General features: G+C 32.7%; 1 protein-coding gene across 11 annotated transcripts in view; it reads right to left on the reverse strand.

Annotated features, from left to right (window-relative positions):
- Positions 1 to 1179: 1179 nt before the first annotated feature.
- Positions 1180 to 15564, reverse strand: part of LOC100882696 (nucleolysin TIAR) — a 654466-nt gene continuing 640081 nt past the window's right edge. For 8 of the 11 annotated variants that reach the window (XM_076532250.1, XM_076532261.1, XM_076532260.1 and 5 more), the window contains one exon: positions 9154 to 12048. In XM_076532250.1, coding sequence (XP_076388365.1) covers positions 12007 to 12048 — 42 coding nt within the window. In that variant the 3' untranslated portion in view covers positions 9154 to 12006. Of the gene's footprint in view, positions 1331 to 9153; positions 12071 to 14810; positions 14954 to 15564 lie in introns of those variants that run through there. The other 3 variants (XM_076532252.1, XM_076532251.1, XM_076532254.1) reach the window with 3 other exon arrangements.

A 15564-nucleotide genomic window follows, 5' to 3' on the forward strand; every position in this document is an offset into this window, starting at 1 on the left:
CCCCATTTAAAAAAAATTCAAACATAAATCCCACATGTACGTATAAATAAAATTTTACTGTATATTGACTCTTTTTCTTTAGTTTATCATCTTCGACTTTCCTATTTTCACTTGCGAAAAGGTGCACTTTTTACAAAATGAGAGAATACAGTTTACATCTTATGACAAGATTGTGCCGACATCTTTATAAAATTTAGAAGTGAGCTTCTAGGTTATGTATGAATTTTTTAAAACAAACCTAACGTTTACCTAAAATTAGTTCTTAGAGAAACTTCTTTGGTCAATCCGATAAAACAATACACGTAACTATTATAATATTATAACTATGGTAAGTGCAGTTGCGAATATTTTTGTAAATAAAACCCTGGAAAGACACAAAACTTTATATCTTTATAATCCTTCAGACTATACGAAATTTTATATCTTTACAATCTTCCAGATACAAAATTTTATATCTTCATAATCCTTCAAACACAAAATTTCGTATCCCTGTAATGCAAAATTATAGTCCTCGTATTTCCCGAAAACGTCTTTACACAAATTATCAAAGTCGCCATCGAAAATGAGCCAGCATCCGAGGATAGACTTTGCTTCTCGAATCAGCTAATAATTCTTTCGCACGTTTCTTCATTCACTCCTTAGCAGATGCATACTTCCTTCCGTTTCATTTTTTCCTCATTTTCATCGAATCTACGAATGTGTTGAAAGGGCCGAGGGGTCCTCCAGGCTAGCCATAACATCCTCTCCGTACATCGCCTCAATTTGTTTTCAAGTTATCTTACGGCTAAAAGGTATTTAACACAGTACATCGCGGAGCACGCTTTTAACAGGTGTCGCGTTTCCGCTTCCGCCCGTTCCTTTTCCCATCTCTCGGTTTTCTAAGCTTTTATACTCGATATAATCTCTAGAGTTGTCGGCTAATGTTATCATCTTACACATTTATATCTGTTATGTATATATAATACACATGTTCTTGTAATATTATACGTATATGTGTGTATATATACACATATAGATGCGCTTGTTGGTTTTTTGTAGTCTTTTCTTTAAATATATATATATACGTATTTTTATATATATATATTTATATGATAATATACATATGTTAGTTTAAGGTATGCTCGGTGACTATGTTTACGGCTCCTACGGTTTTTCTTTTCTTTTACTGCGTGCATCGTCTCTTAACATTCTTGCGTTAACCTTAAAAACTGTTTTTTCACGGCTCGCTCCGCATCGGTTATTCCCCAAAAATGGCCTGACTGCTGCCTTCCTAACCTTATGCTAGTTCCCGATACACCGGATGGCGGGGCTGAATTTAAGCGAACGATTCCTGAAAAGATTTAGAACTAACATTGCTGATTTTCTTTTTCCTGAATCGGTCGAACCTTTGTTGCCACAGTTTTGTTCATTTAGTTTGCAAATTGAAATACAGCCTTTGAACAAATTTTTTTTTAATGTGAAATATGTAGTTTACTTATCGTAAATTACAGAAATAATTTCTGTCGAAAGTTTTGAAGGCTTTGATTAATATTTTTTATTATATGTAAAACATGTAGTTAGTATTAATTGAATATATGTATACAAGAATGTAATCACAGAAAGAGATTCTCAACCAGTGTTACATTTTTAAAAAATATATTTTTTATTTTGTTACTTTTTGAATGATATATTCAAGGTATTTAACATTGTATTTAAGAGATACAGAACAAAATTTCAATTAGTATCTTTATGTTTAAAATGAAATATATAGTCAAATATACAAAGAGAAATTAGTATCAAGCATGTTACATATTAACTATTTTGTACAATTTATTAGAATCAAAATGTGAATATACCATAGACATTCTCTAGTAATATTGCAATCTATGGATTTTAAATTTGATGGCACCATTATATAAAAAGGTTGAGAACCATTGTCAAAGAAATAATATAAAAACAGAAAAATATGTACATAATTTATATATTACATTTCACAGTCAGGACAGAATATTAAGTCTTATATAAGTATTCATTAATAAATCAAATTACCCAATATTTCATTGGTTTAATATTTAATTACTGAGAAATAAATACTTATATAAGAATACACAAATTACAAAATTTAAGTAAATATAATAAAGCGAATATTAAATGCTAAAGAAGTATACGCAAAATTGTAATGCATTGGATAAAATATTAGCATTATGCAGAAATGTTTATATATTTTATAACATTTTGATGTTTTATGCGTTATAATTTGGGTAGATGATAAATCATGCTCTTAATCAATATGGACGTTTAGTGATAAAATCAATCGCACTTTTTGCATTTTTAGTTTAATGTAGATACTTCAATTTACAAAATTAACGAACGTATTAATCGATAGTACTTTCACTGAAAATTCCTTTGACTTTTTCGCGGAAAAGGAAAATCAGACTTTTACAAAAAATCCTCTTAACTCGTTTTTCTGAAAGTCACGTTTTTGAAACGCTTCCCATGATATTACTCGGAATAAGGATTAAAACTTATGAGACTTTAACCTAAATAATATTTTATCAATATTTAAATATGGTAAATAAAATAAGTAGTATACTTTTCATGAAACCTGTTAAATTCGAGCTGTTATCATTATTTTGATTAATACAGTCAAAAAATCTGGAGTCATTCATAAAATACCAATAATTTATTATAAATAAATTTGTACAATAATTATTACAAAATGTAAAATTATTTTTAGGAAACAGTTTTGCATTAAACAAAATAATGGTACTAGTGCAAATTTAAAACTATTTTAATATTTTCTTAAATGTTAAATATTAAACAAAATATTATTTATGTTCTTTGCATTATCATGGGCAGCAAAATTAACAACCACTTTTTTTAATTTTTCCAATTTGGCTGAAGTCATATTTTAATTGAAATCTATTTAATTTTTCGGAAGCTATGCAAAAATTTGTTCTTTAAACACAATGAACCACCGAGGCAGCTATGATTAAAATTTAATTTCAGACCCTCATTCATTTTTATTTGTATATTCTTTTCGACATCATTGTTTTAACACGCGCTCTAATAAAGCGGACCATTGAGGAAATGTGAATTTAATTCTGCAACCTTTTCAATTTACTAAATATACTCCGGATATCATTGTTTTTAACTCGCGAAAATTCTTCGAAAAAGTAATTTTCAAAATAACTTTGCGAGCTAGAAAAATTTCATTAAACGATTTGGTGCTTCTTTAAAAAAAGAGGTTCTTCTTCTTGATTTTTCTTTAAAAAAAATGGCCTAACCCAGGCCATTCGAGGGTTAAACACCGACGCAAGAGGTTAAAACAGCGCTTCGTTGTTTGCTCGATAAAAGAATGATATCGCAAAAATGAGATCTATGTGACATTGTTTCGCCATTTCCTTCGGTGCCGGTGCCGGTAACCCTCGATCCATCGTTCGTGAAAGCATTCCGGAACGTCGATAATTATTTCCATTTAGTCATTGGTAAAAGAAACTCGTACAAAATCTCTAAACGTATGTTTCTTCAATGATTGTCGGCTACCGTAGTCGGTAAATTTCCACGAGAAGAATCTTTCTGTGTTAAAAATCGTCTGCAGAGAGGTTAGGTTCGTCCGGCACGGAAGGACCCGAGGAAACCGGAGAAGACGGAAAAAAGAAGAGGACCGACCGGTGACGGAAGAATGTCGCCAGGCCTTGATACGTAATAATGAAAAGGGAGTAGAAGATGCCAGTAAGTGTGAAAGAAGAACAGAAAAGAGAGAACTGGGTCGTGGTAACGCGAGAATGCCGTGATTCGATAACGGCTAGGCGGTTGGTATGCCAGCTTGCTGAAGCTTAAACGACATGACGGTAAAAAAAAATCCTCGAAACGATGAGAATTGCACTATCGGCCACGTTAAAGGATCCTACAGTGTCACGAGAGCATGGACGAAGGACGAAGGCAGCAGCCGCAGCTCGTTTTCTTATACAACTGTTGTCTTTCTTTTTTAGTTACAGGGATTTTAACCTAACCCGCTTCGAAACCCGGTTAACCCGTTGGTCTCGATAGGTTACGGAGGTTATCCCCTGTGGAATTGAAATTCTGGCTAATTGTAAGTTTTACAAAGCGTTGCGGAGAATTTTCAGTTTTAATGAGGATCTTGATCAAATATTCTCTTTGTACGGTTGTGTTCGTTGTACAAAGAATTTTTAGTCTTATGAAGCTTTTTTTGGTAATATTTTTAGAAAGATATGCTGCTATGGCGGATGTGACTGATCAATCGAATTGAATGAATTGTAAAGAGATAAGGTAAATTTCGAAGGGATTCGAAAGTTGAAATTTGAAAATTAAATAATGTTATTAATTATAGTTTTCATGTCTTTACTGTCAATGCATTAACTTGCTCTTTAACTCTTTGTTATTGTTTTGAAAATGCAGTTTCAATTTTATTGAATAGCAGAATCCGTATGAAACTATGAATTTTATTATTAGATTGTCAATTAATATTGTTGTAAAATTAGTCTTATAGTCACACATAGAAACCCTAATTAAAGATATGTGCATGTAGTAAATTTCGAAATTTAATATTCAAATTTGCTATATCATTTATTAGTATAATAGCAATGTTATAAAAATTTCATCCTCTTTCCTTGCTATTAGGTTAGTCAGTCAGACATATTAAAATATAAACATTTCATTTTCAAATTTAATCTTCAAATTTGTTGCCTTATAACACAATAAAAAATATTCGAAACGCTTTTTCCCTTCCTTTTTATTACTAGATCAGTTACTAAAGGGACTTCCATATTTTCTTCGCAAGATTGTTCATTCAAATTGTACAAATTAAAATTCCCAAACATTTTAATTAATACTCTTTTGTATTCATTCGTGACAGAATTTCAATCTTGGAAGAAAATAGAAAGTTTCAAATTCAGTTTCTAACCTAATACTAACTCCTTTACCTCAAGATTTAACATCTATCATCAGTGACCATCATAGCAGTATAACAATTTCCTATTTTACCCAATAATAACAAATTTTCCTTAACATCTCTCTCTTCCGAATTATTCTAAATTTTGATATCGCTAATTCAAAAACGAGACCACATTAAAAAGTACAAATTACGAAAATGTTCACAGTACTCCAAAGTAGCAGGTTAACCGGGGAACCCGATCAATAATTTACGAAAAATCCCTAACCGGGATTCGACTCCTGATTCTTTACGTGGGTTTACTATACTCACCACGTTAATACTAGATTCTACAGTCTCCTTTTCAGGATTCCTTTCAAAGAGTTCGTCAAAGAACCCTTTGGTTAGGGTTAAAATCCCTGGAATGTAATGTGTGAACGTCTGCGTGTGTGTGTACGTGTACACGTGTTGTGCTGTGTTACGGTGCTGATTGTGATCTGCGGATATAGTTATTGCGCTATTTTTTTTCCATTTTACGTGAACATTTTTCTTTTTTCTTTCCTTATTTGTTAACCTAGCGAAGCTAGACTAGATTAAACTACGTTTAGAGCTGTTGTTAAGTTTCTCACTTCTACGTTTTACATGTACGCTGCTTTTCTTCTCTGTAAGAGTTTCGTGTACGTGTACCTGTGTATTCTTATCATTTTTTTTCATTTTTTGTGCGTGCGTAAGTGTAACAACTGTCCTTGTGTTTCGTTCTGAGCGCGATTATGCACACGACTTAGGTACCATATACGCGTTCTATCATTTTTTTTTTTGTATGTTTGTTTGTATTAAATGTATCACTCGTGCTCTCTCTCCCTTTCACACTTTTTCGTTTTTTCCTCTTCTTGCTTCTTTTTATATTTTCAAGCATCACACACTTTTTACCTAAACTTTTTACACGTTATACTCCTTGATTCTCTATTCTCGCCTCATGTTCGTTTACTTTCCGAAACTCCTACTAAATTAGATATACATTAATTATCTACTTATCACTTTATGCTACATTTTGGTTTCCCCTTTGCGCCACTTTCACTTGGCCTGCATCGTTTTATTCCTCGATTTATTACCTAGACAACATATTCGATACTATCGCCTCAACGCTCAAGGCGGTAATTCTCCAAATATCTTCTTTTTTTTTACAGGACGAGGATCCCCGCTGATTCTTTAAAAGAGTGGGGTGGGGATCGCTCTCTTTCATTTCATCTTTTTTTTCCCGCTGAAAGTGGAACCGAGTCGAGAAGGGGTGCGTGATTATACCGGGCGAAGGAAGTGTTCAAGGGTGGAAAGTGTACCAGACTTTTGTGATTTGATTTTCTTGCTCCTTTCTTTTAATCGATTTGTCCTTTCACTTTAAAAATCCAACGATTCCGTCCGCGTACACTTTGACCCTTGCCTATCCTCTTCTCCCGCTCGTTCCACTTTTCAAAAAATAACCTATATTTTTACTTTTTTCCCATTTTTCTTTTTTAATCGTTCGCCTAGCTAATAATGTACACGATATTTTGTTTCACTTATGTACTTTAAAGTCGCCTCTTAAAAGCTATTTTTTATCTCACGCACAGCGCTTTCTGGTTTTTTTTCTCCCTCTTTTACGACGATTCAAAATAACAGCTTTCGTCGCCGCTGCACGATAGTTTATATATATATATATATTTCTTGTATTTATATGTATGTATATATTTATTTATAATTCTTTCGTTTCTTTCCTCGCGACTGGTACCGTGTCCCTTAGGCTGCGAATGGGTCGAGAAATGGAGAATGTTTCTTTGTTTTGTCACGAAAAAAGTTTGCCAATGCTGTTCCGAGTGACGTACGAATTTCGAGTTATTTCGTTGTATCTTCGTGCGATTGTTTACGAACATCTCTCGCGTTAATTTCGTATAAAAAGCAATTGACGGACATACGGTGAAATGTGTTTGGTGTTGATCTTGGGCCACAATTCTTATGTTTTTTAGGTACTCGATAGAACATTCTGTATGCTTTTGATTCGTTTACGGGGCTCTCTAAAGGGGCGAAAACGAACCTTAAAAGAAAGGTGATTCTTGAATCGCTATTACCGTACAAAAGATAAAACTATTTTCATTCAAGGAAATAATATTCGAATTAACGGTCTAAATTTCAACAAATGACTACGTTCAAATTTCAACTTCGAGATAATTCTTCGTACTGGGAAGACGCTATAAGAGATTATCGAATCACGCATAGTCTCGAGATATACATAAACTTACGTTTTATATATGTTTCAGGCGTGTAAACGTTTGCTCGTGTTCGCCCACCGAAATATAGAACGATCATTATGTTTACGAGGAATTAATGGCACGAAATATTTGTGGTCCGCGAGATGGACTGAAGGCACACCTTTTATAATCCATAACCACGTGCTAGCTATCGAATCACTCGGAAAATTCATTAATTTTAATGATTAATTCCTAAACTCTACTGTTTGATTTCATTGTCATTCTTTTGTTAACTGAAACTTCGATTTCAAACGATTCTATAGAAATTTATATGAATTGACAGCTTCAGATTTAAACAAAAATAAGACAATTTATTATGTTTCTTCGCTTTAGGATTTTTGTGAAACTTTCATTGTTCGATTATTATAAATTGTATTTGTTAGGATAATATGGAAAAACCTTGCCTCAGGTGAAATATGTGAAATGAAACAAGAACGAAAAATATGATTTTTGTAACATTTGGATGTGATTATTATATCTTGAAATATTTATGGTAGTATGAGTTATCTGACCAAATATTAAATAATTGAATGTAACATAAATTATTAATGCAATCTAACATAACACGATATAAAATGTAACATGAAAATGTAATGTGATCTAATATAATATAAATTGTCAATGCAACCTGACCTAACTAAGTAATTAGTGTAACCTAACCTAATAATCATAGCTCAAGTACTTAAATGTTAAGTAACCAAATATAGTCTAACATAATATTAGGTTGTTTAAGAAAATAATATTTGGGTTATGGCTAAATTTTGTTGATCTTCGTTTAGAAGATAAAATAAAATTTTTGAGATAAGAAAGTTTTTGATGACAATAAAAAATGAGGTTTGGGGCGAGGCTGATTTTGATTAGGTAGATAACCTAATATAGATAATCTAATATTAGATAACCTAATAAAATATAGATTACCTTATCTAACCTAAACTCATAACCTAATACAATATTATAACATTAATATTAAATATCAAACTTTATGTAAGATAATAGAAAATAAGATTTAAGTACGTAGAAAATAAATAACATTAGATTAACATAAAATATCACAAGATTATCTTAATATTGATGAGATTGTTTAATCTGATCCAAGTCATATTTGAGATAACAAAAGTTAGGTTAGGTGACTTATGATATTAATATCCATATAAACTAACCAAATAATATCTGTCCACATCATAAATTTAATTTTCTAATTTAACTTAATTCAGAAAGAAGTTGAAGATTGCATAATAAAATTAAATAAAACCTAACCTAAAATTTATTAAAAATAAAAACGAGACAAAATAAATAGTTTACCAATTTCTACAGATATTTTCACTGTCTAAAGCAGCCATTTCGTATCTATTTTTATAGTTACTCTTTCGTGTTCGATCGACATTCAACATCAACATTTCAGTGTCGTTCTTTGATCATCGAGTTTTTGATTCGTGAACGTTGAACGTTCTTTTGATTCGTTTAAAGCACGATCCGTCTATCCTTTCAATTAACAACAAAGTCACCGTCTATCGTTTCTTCTATTTCCATTCTCCTCTTTTTCACTCGTCTAAATCCCGTAGGTTTCATTGTATCACAGTGAAACTCGTGGATTTTATGACGAGACAGTTTCATTATCGACACGCAACGAGACTATCGATAGGTGATTTCAAGGGAATTGAAACAGAAAGAGAATAGCACTGGATCGTGCTTAAAATCGAAAGAGATAAAACATCGGGGTAAGAATAGTCCAAAGCGGAAGCCGTAGTTAGACAAATGTCGGCTGCAATTCTTTCCAAACTTAAAAAGAAAACGTACAGCCTTTGGAACATTAACTTTGCGCAGTTACAACATATAATTCCACATGAAAAATTATAACAAAAGAGAAACAAAGAGAATTAAAAATCAAATCAAATTTCACAATAAAATAAACAAGAAATTTAAATTTCCACTTATTACATTTCAATTTACGAATTTTTTTCTATAAAAATATGCACTTGCATTAACAAGTGTAGTTGATGACGTATGCAAATAAAATTTATTTATTACAGAAAACAAATTATACATTCAAGTATTAGGAAAGATAAAATCGACACGCGTGGCTGCGGCTTAAGGCACCATATTGATTTATTTGGATTACAATATATGTATTATGTTTCTACACCAGTCATCTACTGCTGCACAAAACTGTAGTGGACTATGTACAATAATGCGACAGTAGATTAGGGACAATAGATATGTTGTAATTCGAATAAATTAATTCGACATGTGATATGCTGCCTTAAGCCGCTGTTACGCGACTTGTTTTTGATATCGGTACAATTGAATATTTAATAATTACGTTCATTTGGGGATTTGAGAATTTGGGAATGTAGGGATGTTTGAAATTAGATATTCGCAAATTTTGCGACTTGGACATTTAAGGATTTAGGGAGTTAGTGATTTAGAAATTCAGAGATCTGGAAATCTTTAAATTTGAACACGTGGGATTTGTGGACATGGAAATTTTAAAATTAAAATAGAATAAAAAATTTGCAAATTATGAGAAAATGTACAGATGTACAACGTGTACAATATAACTTTGCAAAATACTTTTTTATCCTCAATTCCGCAAAGTTTGGACGAAACGTTCCAAGGGTAGTACGCTAGCATCATTAATCCTCTCGAACGTTCCTTTTGTCACCTACTGGCAATAGTTTCGAACGATTTGTTTTCTCGATACGACGGAATTAAATAGAGGCAACCATTGAGTGATCGAATCGTAGGACAGGATACACATTCGCGAGGAAGGAACTCGACTCATCTAATCTAACTTTCTGTGCTGTTTGTGCAATGTGTCTACCTACGAATTGTTTAATTTCTTTCTCGTCTCTCTTGTGCTGTAATTTTCATTGTTGTTTCACTCTCACTCATTCTCACCCTTTTATTTATTTTCAGCGTGCTCGTTCCCTCCCACGCATGCTGTCTTCATTTTGTTCTTCGTTAAATCGGCCAAGTCGAAATTCGGGACGCAAGACAGACCGTACGGATCGAGATTCATCCCTGTTTCTTTCATATTTGTTTCCTCATGAAAACTCACCCCCCTCCCCGAAAAAATCTATACACCTTTCGTTGTCGCGAATTCGTAGTTTCACAAAGCTGGACAGCTCAGAGCGAGTTTTACAGCAGAGAGACGCGAGGGTTTCGTTCTCTTTCCTAAGCTTAACGATTTATTGCTTAAGCGTCTTAAAGTGCAGACCTTTATTCCCTTTTGTTTTATCCTCTTGGTTCTATGGTATTATATAAAAATCTAAGGTATAAGTTAAAAACCACGGTAGACCCGAAACACGATTGATTGAGAGTCGACCGCATCACCGGACGCCCCGTTATGTTCTGCAAGACACGTCTCGGCGCATACGACTGATCTTTTATAAAAATATCCAACTGTCTAAGTGCCGCGATCAGAAGGATCAAATCGAACAATAAAAACGACTCCTCGACCGTTATCATTTTTATATTTTTATCTTTGGCGAACATGAGTCTCTGATGTACAAAGAAACGCAACAACCGAAGAGGGAGGGTCTCCTTGCAATGGCGGAGGAGAGTCCTCCATTTTGAATACGCGTGGATCTATCGGTTCCGTGGTTCGCGAGAAGATGAAACAGTTTCTCATGGAACGCGGAATCGTCGAGTTCATTTTGTTTTTTTTTTTTCTTTTTGTTTCGCTTGAAGGTCTGTTCCCGCCGAATTTCGAATAGCCCTCGAGCAACGGTTTCATTATAACGTACCTACCTAACTATCTAACTACGGTTGGATTTTCGTTTATAATAACTCCCTCTTCTTCATCTTCATCTTCCTCCTCATCTTTTTTTTGGTTTCTTTTAAATTTACTTTATGTATATATATATTTTCTTCACGAAGTGTACACGTGTTCCGTTCATCTCTCCTTATAACTCGTCGTTTTATACACCATTGATTACTCTTTTTTTTTGTCGGCCGTCGTATCGCGCTTCCGTTCGCGTCATCGACTCGATAACGCTTGTTCTCGCTGTTTAAAGCCCAAAACTACAAAAATAATGAATCCGGGTTATACGGGTCACGTTTGTAATTGGCTGCGATTCCGTCGATTGGTTTCTTTCTGTCTTTCTCGGTGTTTTCACGCTTTCTTTCGTTCTTTCAATTTTTTTTTTTGTTTCTTTCACGAGCTGCTCGTTTCTCTTCTTGTTAACCGATCCTTTTGTGGACGATGCAACACACACAAACACACACATACACACACAGAGAGAGAGAGAAAATATTGGCTGTTTACGTTACAAACAGGTCTTTGATGATCACATTGGGTGGTCCGCGTATCCCGGAATTCGTGTTTCATTACCGAAGCTTTGACACTACCGTGACGGCAACGCTATCTATTAAATTCAAGCCGAGAGAAACGGTTACATTATCCTTACTAGACTGGACGAGAGGATACCTCCTGATTTTTCGTTTCACGGTTACACCTGGTGTTCCTCTTTTATTTGTTTATTTGTTTGCTTTTTGTTCGGTTCAATTTGGACGTGAGAATTTACGAGAATTCCGTTCGTTTCTTTCAGAGACAACAATTCGTTCTCTCCATTTGTCTGTCGTTCACACGTGATTTGTTTTTCTTTTCTAAAATACTCTTTTTTTGTTTTTATCTCCGGGCGATCATTGCCCTTTTCGTTTACGATCAAGCCGGCAGCGGCACGATCTTTGTCGCTTTTGCAGTCGCGGTGGCGTCGACGGTGACGGATATTTTGTTGTTGTTGTTGTTGTTGTTATGGTTGTTGGTGGTTGTTGTGGTTGTGGTGATAATGGTGGTGGTAACTGTTGTTGCTGTTGTTGTTCCTGTTGGTTGGGTGTACTTGCTTACCATCACACTAGAAGGCTAGGCGTCAGCCAGTCCTCATCCGCTAGCTGGACCGCAACCAAGAACACACTTTACCATTTGAACACACAAATGCTGGTTAAAGTCTTGGTCCGAATTTCAAGAAAGTAATAGAAATATTCTCGACATCTATTTCATTCGTTCAATCGTCATCTGCCACGCACTATTGGTTCGAATTCGCCAACGATCACTTTGGCGCGAAACTAATTGCGGTTTCTAGCCAACTTCAAATCGCTTCTATGATAAATTTTTGCTTTATCATTCTTATTTTCATTTTTCATTGCGTATCATGTATCATAGGGGTAGATTTGTAGATATTATATGATTTATACAGAGACAATATCTTAAATAATATATGTACACGTTTATGGGGTTAGGTCATGTGACCAGGAAGGATCTAAAACTCATGTATCTTTAAATATTAAGAATAGTTTTTTATTCTTAATTACTCTTAATGGTTACTATGAAGTAATAGTTTTCTTTTTAACTATTCTTAATAGTTACTATTAAGTAGTTACTATTAATCTAATAGTTAATTATGAGAATAGTTTTAATTGTTTTTAACTGTTTTTAACAGTTTAGAAGACTATTCTTAATAACTAAAGATACAAAACAGGGGTAAAATTAAATATTGTATTTCCTATATTTTTTACTGATTGCACTTTGCAACTGTATTCCCTATTTCTTCTTGTAATGGAACTATGTACAGGTAACTGTTCTACACACGTATACACAGGTTGCAAAGTGCAATTGCATTATTTTAGTCGAACTGTGTAATTAATTATTCTTACACGAGTCGAATCTTTGGTTTATTTTCTGTACAAAGAAAATTGTAGCTAAATTTTGAATTAAATAATTCAAGATGTAATTTAACTCTTTTGATGTGATGCGGTAACTCTTCTATAAGACTAGATTTCTAGTCTTTCCCTATTAAACTAGGGACTAGAATTCTTATTATGTACTAAAATAAAAAAGAAGATATGTATATTATATAAAATTTGACATTTCATATAACAATTATGAAAAAAGGACTCATGTTTGAAGTACCTTTAGTAATTACAAAAATCTGAGATGTTAAATGTAAATTACCATAAATAAAAGTACTATTTCATTTCTTTATATTTTACTTTAAAAGAATATTGTATACAATATTACAATATTTAAAAAAAAACTAAAATTTAAAATTGAACATTCGCAAAAGTTTTAAAAATTTTATTTCAGGAAATCAATATTTCATTTTAGGAAATTTTTTAACATGTTTTTCGTCAGATGTTTTTTTCTTCCTTCTTTTCTTTCGATCACATTTTTATCATTTTATGTGACAATTTTTATCTTTTCCAATTTATTGGGCACGTTTTGAAAAGTGAGTGACACGAGTCATTTATCTGCTTCCTGGATCGTGTCACTCACGCGTGAGTGACATCTTTATTATAAATATACAGTAACCTTTATTTGTTTATTTGCCTATTTTTATGACATTCTGTATCGTTTGCAATAAAATTGATTGAAAGTTATATGGCTTTAAAGAATAGATATCATTTGAAATTTTCCAAATAATTTTTAAATTCTCAAATTTCTAGATCTTTTGAAATTTTTAAAATTTTGTAATTTTTAGATGTTTAAATTTTGGATTTTTCAAAATTTAGAGTTTTCAGATTTTTAAATTTCCAAGTTACAGAATTTTTAAATTCTCAAATTTTCGAAGCTTCAAATTTTCAAATTCTCAAGTTTCTAAAATTTCAAATTTTCAAATTCTTAAGTTTCTAAAACTTTAAATTTTCAAATTCTCAAATTTGCAAATTCCCGAATTCCCAAATTCCCAAATTCCCAAATTCCCAAATTCCCAAATTCTCAAATTCCTAAATTCCCAAACCTCCACATTTCCAAATTTCCAAATTCGAAATCCCCAAATTTGCAAAATTCCTAAATTCTCAAATTCTCAAATTCTCAAATTCTCAAATTCTCAAATTCTCAATTTCTCAATTTCTCAAATTCTCAATTTCTCAAATTCTCAATTTCTCAAATTCTCAAATTCTCAAATTCTCAAATTCTCAAATTCTCAAATTCTCAAATTCTCAAATTCTCAAATTCTTAAATTCTCAAATTTTCAAATTCCCAAATTCCCAAATTTCTAAATTCTTGAGTTCCAAAATTTCTAAATTTCTAAAAATTTCCAAATTCCAAAATTTATAAATGTCCTAATTAAAAATCCACAAGCCCCTCTTTACTTATCACCATTGTCTCTACATAAAACTAACATTCAATATTGTACCCTATACATATTCAATAGTGATACATGCATACCTATGTATCCCAATAAAAAATCCCAATAACACCAATACTTATAGAAGAGTTACCTCAGCTCCACCCAGAAACACCATAAACCGCAATTACTTTCGCGCCAGTTTTGATTATTTCCTCTGTTCACACAACCCCTTTCATATATCACTCAGATACACGCGCACACGCACACACTGATTCGATCTGAATCTACCTTTACCGTGACTCAACCTCAATTGCTTTTAACAATTTAAAAGCAATCAAAGAGATACTTGCCCTAATAATTGTGTTGCACAACGAGGGGGAATGTATCAGTGAGGTGTTACATAAGTCTTGTAATTACTTAAATGATGGTGTTCGAATGTTATCTATCATTTCTTTTGACGGATTAACGGTTAGGTTGAATAGCAACGTGATCGATACAATGAAAGTCTCTCGCCGTGTTTTTCGCTTTTGTTTCTTGAGTCTGTCCCATTTAATTGGCATTTTATGCTCAACGACGACAACCATTCTATAAATGCGTTCTCCAGCGACATTTTTCTGGTCGATTGCGAGGTTGAGCCCGGTCGTAGATGCAGTTTTCTTGATGCAAAGTGATATTTGAAAGTAAGGATAAGCCAGGCCGTGCGATGATAGTGGTAGCGATCACTGTGCCTGCGAATCGAAATATGTAAATAAAAATGATTTTTTTTAATGGTTTCAAGTATCTCCCCTGGTTAGGTATCGTTTCGGACAATAAACTCTCGTTACATTGCAGCTTTCACGACTTACATATTAATTAATGTGTTATACATTAGTATTAATAGCACGTTAATCATATTAATATTAACACATCAAGTATGTGTATTTATAATACTATATTACATTAACATATTTTATTAATATCATATTAATATTAGATTTAACAATCATATTTTATTAGATTTTATTAACATTAATCTATTTAACATATTTTATCTTTGTAATGCAGGGGGTGCACAAGGGATGCACAACAAAATTCATTCAAAATTCATTTTCCCGCAGTTTCATTGGCAATATAAGGAGAGTCTACTGAGCCACTTGTTTTTCACGTAACTATAAATATTTCATGAAAGTTATCTTCTATACAAATCTGAATTATTCGGAAATTCATATTATTCATAGGATGCTATTTAAAACTCATTAAAATTCATAGAGTGTTATTTTTTATACTCTTCTCGTGTTGATTTAATTTTTATACTAGCCTAGTATAGACAATCAATTTTTTGTTTTCAAATATTTCAGTA

Source organism: Megachile rotundata, chromosome 5 (assembly GCF_050947335.1).
Source record: "Megachile rotundata isolate GNS110a chromosome 5, iyMegRotu1, whole genome shotgun sequence".
NCBI classification, from domain to species: Eukaryota; Metazoa; Arthropoda; class Insecta; order Hymenoptera; family Megachilidae; genus Megachile; species Megachile rotundata.